Source organism: Corticium candelabrum, chromosome 7 (assembly GCF_963422355.1).
Source record: "Corticium candelabrum chromosome 7, ooCorCand1.1, whole genome shotgun sequence".
Taxonomy (NCBI): Eukaryota; Metazoa; Porifera; class Homoscleromorpha; order Homosclerophorida; family Plakinidae; genus Corticium; species Corticium candelabrum.
Genome location: NC_085091.1, coordinates 5,097,319 through 5,107,627, shown reverse-complemented (window position 1 = coordinate 5,107,627; position 10,309 = coordinate 5,097,319). Strand labels below are relative to the sequence as shown.

General features: G+C 40.5%; 1 protein-coding gene across 1 annotated transcript; it reads right to left on the bottom strand.

The window, feature by feature from the left end:
• Nucleotides 1-8,887: 8,887 nt before the first annotated feature.
• Nucleotides 8,888-9,925, bottom strand: LOC134182232 (uncharacterized). Its single transcript, XM_062649613.1, has one exon. The coding sequence runs from the start codon at nt 9,877-9,879 to the stop codon at nt 9,142-9,144; it is 738 nt and encodes a 245-aa protein (XP_062505597.1). The 5' UTR covers nt 9,880-9,925; the 3' UTR covers nt 8,888-9,141.
• Nucleotides 9,926-10,309: the final 384 nt, after the last annotated feature.

The window sequence follows — 10,309 nt, the reverse complement described above, 5'->3', positions numbered from 1 at the left end:
GACAGACAATGCCAAGCAGCATTTGAAAAAGTAAAGGCATCACTCACTACTACTCCTGTGTTGTCGCATTTTTTATCTTTGGCATCGACATTCGTGACGTGTGATGCATCATCAACTGCTCTTTTTGCTGTGTCATCGCAGGAAGTTGATGGTCAGGAGAAGCCAATTGCTTATGCTTCACGGGCACTGACCGATGCCACAAAGAAGTACTCAGAGGGCAAACGTGAAGCACTTGCTTGCATTTGGGCATGTGATCATTGGCATGTTTACCTGTACGGTCGTCAGTTCACACTCAGAACTGATCACCAGGCTCTTAAAACTCTTCTGTCCTCATCCGGAACTGGACGACGTCCACTTCGCTTGCACAGATGGTCTGATCGCCTTCACCAGTACACTTTTACTATCACTTATAGGCCTGGAAGCCAGAACCAGGTAGCGGACTGCTTGTCGAGGACACCCAAAATATTTTCTGGTCCAGCCTCAACATCACAGGAGCCAGTGCGGCTACTGACAGCACCTTTCGATAACATCATCACCTTGGATGAACTCCGTCGTGCATCAGAAAATGATGATCTGTTACGTCAAGTCTGCACATTTACCATCAACGGCTGGCCATGTACGATCGAGTATAGTCTATTATGGCCATTTTATCAGATCAGAGACGAGCTCTCGGTCTGGAATGACAGCTGCTTAGCCAGAGGAGAACGTGCGGTCATATCTGCATCTCTGCAGCAGAAGGTCTTTTCTATGGCTCACGAAAGCCATTCAGGCATGGTCAAAACCAAACAGACGTGTCGTAACTCAGTGTGGTGGCCGGGCATCGACAAGCAGATCGAAGACCATTTTCGAAGCTGTGAAGCTTGCATTCAGAGTGGAAAGTCCATCAAACCCACAAAATCACCTCTGAACCCAGTGAAGTGGCCAAAACAACCATAGCAGAGGCTATAGATTGATATAGTTGGTGAGATTCATGGTGCTCCCTCTTCTCACAAGTACATCATCGTTGTCCATGATCTGCATTCTAAGTGGCCTGAAATACATGCATGCAGTCATGTCAGCTCTCAGAGGGTTATCTCTTTCCTATGTGATCTTTTCACAAGATGGGGTCTCCCGGAGGTTTTAATTTCAAACAATGGTCCGCAATTTCGAGCACATGAATTTACATCTTTTCTGGCCAACAAAGGCATCAACCATTCCACAACAGCATTCTATCATTCGCAATCTAATGGAGGAGTTGAGCAATCCAACCAAACGCCAAAACAGAGCACAAGGTCTCACTTTTCATCAGGCTCTCCAAGAAACCCTTCTGAATTATCGCTCTTCACTTCATTGTACAAGAGGTTACGCTACTACTCAGCTTATGATTCGACGGCAGTTTCGACTACCTCTTAGCATCTTACAAACTCCATTCCAAGTCGTCACTTCAGATGTGCCCAGCACCGACCAGCTAGCCCAGGACATCAAAAGCCAACAAGCAAAGATGAAGGCTTACTTCGATCACAAGCATCCAGTGCAAATTCCAAAGTTTCAACCGGGTCAGCTGCTAAGAATAAAAAAATCCATTCAGACGGCATAAAATGGCACCAGCATACTCTAAACCAATCGCCATCAAGAAGCAAGTCTCCCCAACCTTATTCCGGTTATCAGATGGTTCTCTCTGGAACGCCGACCTCCTCATTGAAGGTGCAGCGGTTACTCCATCTCCTCAGTCTGAACCACTTGATCGTTCAAGTCGCGTTCCTGCTGAATCTCGCGCAGTCTCTCACGAAGCACAGCCTCACGTTCGACGAAGCAACCGGCCTACCTCTAGGCCCGCTGCTCACCCTGATTTTCAAGTGGACTACAATACACGACTTTCTCAGTGTTTTATTACAGTACATGTTCCTGTTGTGTTGCGTTAGTTTACAAAAGAGGAGGGAAAATGTCGTGTACGCTTGCGTCTACTTGGTATATGATTAGCCTAGACATATAATATAGTCAGTCTTCTTGCACTGTACTTGGCGTCCGTTTCCTGGTATCCCCAACACCACAGGAATTTGCCTAATAGTTCTGCGTCTGCCAGCAGCATGTACATGTATCGTCCTTGCTTGGTGGTTGCTTGAGCTGCTGCTGTTTGCGTAATCTCTTTCGGCACTCAACGTAGTGATGACCCACGATATCGCAGTAGTGATCGACACTTTCCCCTAGACCGCTTAGGTTGAGCTCTAAAGTACGAGACATCTGCAAGCGCGATTAGTATATATTGTTGCTGTTGATCAAGAGGCAGCAGGTTAGCACTGGGCATGCTACATCAGAAGACTCCAGACCTTGTCGCTCGCCCACCTTGACCATAAGCTGAAGGAGTTGGGTTGTATCGTCGTCGATCTTGTTTTGACACAACATCATGTCGTCCGCGTAGTTGACGTCGTTGCACCCTCTCAGGCGGATTTCACCGCATTAGCAAGCGTTGCAGGTTGGTCACGTTCCAACTCGACGTGATACTCCGCGCGCAAGTCCTCTTGAAATAAACTGACGAGAGTTTCCTCCGGCACGAGTGAGTCGATCACCTAATTTTCAGCTCTCGTTGCAATACTGAGAAGCAACCTGACAGAATCGCATAGCATATAACATCTTTCTGACAGATGCCCATGACCTTTTAGACACACAGACCGTTGTGTTCGTGAGAGCGCGATCGCCAAGTGCTAAAACAGCTAGCGTAACGATGCGTATATATGACATCTAGTGGTGTCATATACATCGCAATTCGAAACAGCACACGGAAGATGCACCACTTTGTAGCGGTGTAAAGCGCTTCCGCGTGACACAACTATCAATACATAGGCGTGGCTAGACAATCTACTAAAACTAACCACAATTTCAGCCCACTATATATGATACCCTGTGTCATACAGCATGATATCTGACCATTGCAAATGTACAGTTTTAATTAACAAATAATTAAGCCCACGGATACCATTTTTAATTATGTTAATTAATATTCTAAACTGTTTCAATAATTTCTATTAATAAGTACATTTAATTAATATATTTAATTTGATCCGATGGCTGTGAAGAAACAATAACGTATCTATGGTTGACTATATTCTTGTTATGTTTATATTGATGAATTGATTTTGGTAAAATATCTAGTAACTTTGAATTCAATTGAAAGTTGTCTTCCCTCAATACAAGTTATTCGAATTTTGAAATCGTTTGATAGGTATTGACATATCTGACCACCACTTTGGTGAATATGTAGTTTCATAAGTAAAACTTTACATACAAACTTCTTTTAATGTATTAATATTTTGAAAATGGTTTTAATGATTGATATTAATATCTAAATAATATAATTATACTGATTCAACTCTGGCTGTGTACAGCAAGACCTGTATGTAGCTAGTATAATATAAATGGTTGAACACTGTAAACACACTTTTTTATATTCGAGTTATATATTTATTGTTGGTTTGAGCTGGGTAAAATATCTACTACGTTTAAATTCAATTGAAAGTTGTCTTACCTCAATACTAGTCATTCGAATTTTTGAAATCTGTCGACAGGTGTTGACATATCTTACCACCACTTTAGCAAATATGTAGTTTCACAAGTAAAACTTTGCATACAAACTTCTATTTAGAATAATAATGTTTTGAGAAAGTTTTAATGATTGATATTAATATCTACACATCACAATTATTTTGATTCAACTCTGGTTTGGGAGCAGCAATGTACAGTAAGACCTGCCTGTAGTTATAGAATATTATAAAATAGTTGAATGTTGTAAATAAACACTCTTTACATTCTAATTATATTTCTATTGATGGTTTGAGTTGGGTAAGACATCTACTAAGTTTGAATTCAATTGAAAGTCGTCTTCTCTTGATACAAGTCATTCGAATTTGTGAAATATGCCGACAGTTGTTGACATATCTGACCACTACTTTGGCAAATATGTGTTTTCAGAAGTAAAACTTGCAAGATATCTACTAAGTTTAAATTCAATTGAAAGTTGTCTTCCCTCAATACAAGTAATTCAAATTTTTGAAATGTTGACAAGTGTTGACATATCTGACCACAAATATGGCAAATGTCTAGTTTCAATATCAACGTCTACCTTTAGTACAATTACTTTGGTCCAACTGACCGTCAAATCAAGAGAGCAGGAGAGCAAATCTTGATGTAGCTATGCTATATAGTTGAATAGAGATTGATACACACACTTTCCATTCTAGTTATATTTGTATCAATTAAGTTCACATGCAACGTGGTCTCCATGATTACAGATCTACTTCGATACCCTTGAGAGTTTCAACAATTACATGTCTCCCCTTACAATTAAGCATTGATGCACACTTGCAAAGTAATCTATTTACAATAGGTAGCTCAAGATATTCTAGCCTTTGCGCTAACTACAGGTCTCGGCCAGTTTGTGATCACATCGTCTTGCATAGCTGCTTCAACAAGAACACAAGGACCAACATTTCTTAGTGGATGAACAAATGATGCTGTTAGTTCATGTTCAAACTTCAAATGCTTCCAGCTAGGTTCCAACAGACAGAAATATGTACAATATTTCAGCATTTGAATCATCGTCTCTTGTAAACTTGTATAATTGTTTCTCCTAAACAGTGTGTCGTACTTCAATGGAGAATATTGACCATTTCCTATACAACCAATCTTGTGAATGTGAGAACATCTATCTCAACAGAGATGCTGGCATCAAACAGACCATTCAAGTCATCTGGAACTCTATGTGACATCTCCCAGTCTCAATGATGTTTGCTTTCTAAAAAGACACAGGTGAAAGAGCAAAATGTATCTTATGAGAAGATTCAACATGTTACCACTGGAAATTAACGTTCCTTAAATAATTAAAGCATAAACGTGTGTGGGTGTGTGGGTGTGTGCATGTGCGTGTGCGTGTGCGTGTGCTACTTTCTCCGTTGTGTTAGCGCTGGTTCGATTCTTCTATCCGGGAGATCCGCTTTCTATGAGCACGAGCTTTGGTGAGCTGTAAACAAAGTGTCTAGAAACAAGCACAAGCATAGATAGATCAAAGAGTAACTTTACTAGCTAGAGTATCACTATAGTTGTTGAATAAATGTAACTTTTCAAAGTAAATTACCGAGGAAACAGCGACGAATTCACTCTATACGCGCAGCTGCACAGCCACACCGACTATTTCCCTTAGCAGGCATGCTTAAATAACCTGCATTGTCTGGACAGCGAGCGGTCGTCTCACGTGCATGATCTCATGAGGCTTATGAGAAAAGATCAAGAGCTTCATGAGGCAAGTTCAGGAGGCTCATGAGACATTTCAGGTTTGAGGCTCATGAGAAAAGGTCAGATCTCATGATCTCGTACGCATGAACTTCGGCTCATGAGCCAGAATTGTCATGAGGATTGTCCCAATTTCCTCGTGAGAAAGGGGCGTATCTCATGAGGAAATTGGGACAAAGCTCATGATATTTTCTGCATGGGCGTGAGTCACTGAGCAACCTAAAAAGAATAACAACAACAGCAGCAACTACACAACAGCAACAACAACAATAACCCCTTTAAAGTAAAAGAGAAAAACAAAAAAAAATTATTAAAGAGTAAAAAATAATTAAAATTCAAAAGTTAATATTAAATGTTTAAAAATATTTAGTTAAAGTTTAAATTGAAAATTTAAAATTGTAAATTTAAAAATATTAAATCTTTCAAATTACTGTTTTGAAAATAAAATTAAGAATTAGAGAATATAGTAGAAAATTACAAAATTAGATACATAAAAACTGTAATAGAAAACATAGAAGGGTCCAACCGCCCATTGACCCTCTATGTCTACATAAATAAGATATGTATATTTTCATTACCTGTTGACAATGTTGTCCCTGAGGAGATGTATAGTAATTTAATTAATACGTTAATTCATGTATATGTAAGTACAAAATGTGCTTGCTGATATACATTCATATAGACTAGGAATAAATGTATGGACATAGTTTTTGAATGCATGATGAAACAGGACACTGAAGCATACAAGTGGGTGTAACGAAAGCAACAAAATGTTTACTAATTAATCAAATATCTCAAGCAAAGATAGAGTGATGTCTTCCATTCTACATAACTACATGGTATACACAATTTACATCCTTCCTACTTCACATTCGTTATCTGTTTTCTCATTGCCATACTTCGACTCCCAAGTTCTTCTCCTACTTTGGTTGTTTCCAAGTTATGTTTCCTTTTCCTTTGTACTCCTTTGCAGAAAGTATGCAGACGTACATTGAAATATCTAGTCATCATTTTCCTCTTAGTATTATGACATGTGGGACAGACACAGTCATCAGTGAGTTCTTCAGCCATCCGTATCAAAAACTCTTTCACATTTCTTGTAGCCATCAAAGCATCTTCTGCTATACTTCAAAACATTAGCTCTACTTTCAACATCATATCAAATGTGCGACCTGTACCATGCTCAAGACTGCCCTTCTTGAATTCTCTCAAACTAGTTAGTGTTGCAAAACTGCTATGATCTAGAGCTGAATTTCAGACATACTCAAGGCAAGCATAACACACTACCTCATTTTCTTAATACTATGGACACAATAACCCACAAGATAGAACAAACTGTTACACTCCGCTTTAGTCAATTTATTTACAGACTTGGCTTCTGAGATTTCAATTTCTATCAACTCTGGATCAGGATTCATTGGTAGTTGTATTGGTTGGGAAAGGAAATCAACAGCAAAATCTGTGTCATCATCTTGATAGCTTCAACGATTCTCACCTAGAGGTTTCATAAACTGAGCAATGCTGATGACTTTTATTACACATTTGAAAGCCACAGGTGGTGGTACAGGATTGTTTAGCCTTACTACACTAAAAAGGTTCTCAAGACTATCTGGAGTGAGACGTGAAGTCAGCAGAAACTTATGTCCACTACCAAGCAACTCCTCTTGCATGTCTAGCACAGAAGTTGTTGCCATTATGACACCTGCTTGCACAGGCTTCCAGTTTTCTCTTCCACTAATCTTCAAAGAATTGAAGAGTGTGACCACAGACCAAATAAAAAAATTCATTATGTTAGCAGAAGTACAGAATGCCAATGAAATACGTGATGAGAACGAGCATGCACAAACTAACATGCATTCATGACCATTTCAAACAAGATGACATATCTCAATACAGACCATTATCCTCATGAGGTGACAGATGGTCTTCTTGCATAGCGTCAGAAGCATAGCTGTGATCTTGCACATCCGTTCTTACTTGGACAACAGAATTCAGAGAGTCTTCTTCCTTTGTGTTGTTTCGAGACCTTCTGCTATTCTTGGAGCCAACTTTCCTGTGGGGAATAGGGTTGGCACTGCCTTCCATTTCAGTTTCTTCTTTCCATCTTTCCTGTGTTGCTCAAATTGAGAGCTATCAAAATGAGCCTTAAAGAAATAAACAAAAATTTTACAAGGCGCTTCTTACGGTAATTTTACTAGTATCAAGTGTGGGTAGTAAATATATAGGTATACAATCGCAAAAGTTATACTGCAGGTGGCGTGAGAGCAGCCAACAAGCACTAATTTCAAACCTTACCGAACTGTGTAGTGTTCTAATGTGTATTGCAGATATACGAGCTTGTCGGCACCATCCAAAATGCCGCATGAAACTAACAATCAATTATATTCTTGTACCCTGTGCACACAGTCTAGCTGCAGCACTCTAGCAGGCCTAAGACGTTTGTTAAGACGTTATTTTTGACATTTGTTCATACATTCCTGTACACAATGTTCTTCTTACGTCACACAAGTAAGAATAAACTGTAGGAGTCCAATTCTTTCGGCTGACTCGATTTGTCCACTCTTTTCTTCTGGCAGGATCGCGCGGAAACCTGTGAATGGTATGCCCTTTCTCATGACTGTTGGAACAACCCCACACACAGCAGGCGGGTAGTGCTCTCAACTTTCGATAGTCAAAGAAATACAAAAACAGTCAGTAACACGGATCTCGTATACGATCCGTTGCAGTCAAAAATGCGCCCATGCGTCACGTGACCTCGAACATCTACGCAGCAACTCTTTTATAAACGGCTCTGGTACAGTGAGGACGTTCGCTATCCCGCGATCGGATCGCGATACATTCTTAATTAAGAACTCATTTCTTGAGTACGGCTTCTCGAAGATATAGAGACTGATGTTCAAGCTCAAGTCACATTCGGAACAGATGCACGAGGAGTGGAAGCACAGACTACTCATTGTCTAACAATGGATTAGTTTTGGTAAGTGAAATTACGCCGCCTGGGAACCCATTTTGGGTAACCGGGCATGTAGCCGTTCCGCGTTGTTCCCTGGCAGTCTAGCTTGCTTCTGTATATATGTCATTGGCCAAGTCGAAGTTCTTACTATGATAACTAACTTGCACTCAATAATTATGTACACTGACGCGGATCAGAGTACAGTACACGGACTCTGTAGTCTGTTTACAATTAGCACTGCCAGACTACAAGTCCCAGCAACAATTATGTCTAAAGTTACACTACACATACGCTCTATTCCCTAGCTGTAATGTCTAGATCAGAAAGCAGAGACTGTTCTACCTTATCCGCAGTTGATGAAGACATATGTAAATATAGCAAAAAACGTGCTTGCATAAAGCAGCACGAAACATAGCCTTGGGGGTGATGCTGAACGCCAATTCGCCTACACTAACGTGCAAAAAATATTCGATTGAGAGTGTCTTCAAGCACTAAACATTAGAAGAATCAAATGCAATGCTTAGACCTTGGCCGCAAGCCGCATTCTGTTGAGTTAAATACTATTGCTCACGTTACAGCATTTTAATGCAAATTTTAATTAATTAATCTATTAGGAAATCTATTTTCAGAAAATCGTACACGTGCAATTTGCTAGATAATGTGATTACTGACCTGAACTTTGCAATGATTAGTAACCGCGGGAATGACTTGAGTCAAACAGGTGAGTTGGGTGAAATGAACGAATGATAAATTTGACAATTCAAGCACACATTCTCAATGAAGATTCCGTTGCAACCAATATTCATAACAATATGTGTTTTACAATCGCTAGGCATGCATCATTACAAAACAATTAACATAATTACACCATCGCTCTGTCAACAGTTTGTCACTTATTTCAGACAAGAAGACTTTCCGAACCATTTCTAGTAGGCGAGACTTTCAGACTGTACTTGAATTCGAAAGTAGGAAAATATGTATTGCTCATTGGGGTCATTGCGGTAAACTTCAAAATAGAGTCCACGTTCGAAATAGAGAAGATTGGTATAATTGCTATAAACCGACACTCCTCGGTCGTAAGAACCGCTGTAACTGCCTGAAGCTGGCTGTTCTGGTTGCAAACGAAAGTGTAGAGAGTGCACAGTCGCTGGGTCGGATGTAACTCGAATATCTCGTTCAGAGCAAGTTAATGCGACGGTGGCTCCACTCGTTCCATCGCAAGGCACTATTGGCGAAAGAGATGGAAAATTGGCCTTATCTCGTGTTAGAAATCCTACGGCAGAAACGCCATCAGACAGCATGAAGCTTGGATCCATGTCCGTGGATGGTGAGATGGGACTTCTGTTGGAGTAGGTGACATCGACAAGCAGAGTCTCACGGCCACTCAGTCTGTTTGGTCTAGACAATGGAATGCGAAAGAGACGTCCAAATTGTCTTGTTCCTGCATGGAAAACAAGTTCTCCGTGTGAATTCAAAGTGTACGGTTCACCAAAATTGGCGTTGTTGATGATGACGCCAGCATTCAGGTAGGCATCGTAGATAATGCCACTGCTATCTGGTGACCGAGCTGTTTCGCAGCACACGTCGCCATTCACACAAAGACTGCACAGCAAAGCAAAGACTGTCCAGAAGAAAGTCGAGGACAAACAGAGGAACGTCGCCATCTGTATAGACGAAATGATGCCACCGGTAGATTATTGCAGAGTCAGACACTGTAAAGTTTGCTTCAGCTGCGAGAGTATATATACGCTTGTGCTGATCAACGGAAAATAGGCGTTTCAATTGAGGTTCAATTCACAGAACAGACTGTAAAGAAGTCGATAACCACTCCTGCGGTTAGTAAAACAATGGAATTCATTGTATTCACTCGAATACAACGAAACAGGTAGGTCACATCTAGACAATAACACCTGACAGGCATTCATCGCGTTTCCGTTAAATTGAAACACATGACTGATCCTAAATTCGAGACAAGCTAATCCATTGTCTCGACGATGCCACGGTCACGGGACACAAAGGCATTGACACTCCAAATGTCATCACCGCAATGCCCATGTTTCCGTTGACAAACACGTATCTCACTCAGCAAGCAAG

Coding starts and splice junctions, on each gene's coding strand:
- LOC134182232 (XM_062649613.1), bottom strand. CDS start 9,879: ATGGCGACGTTCCTCTGTTTGTCCTCGACTTTCTTCTGGACAGTCTTT.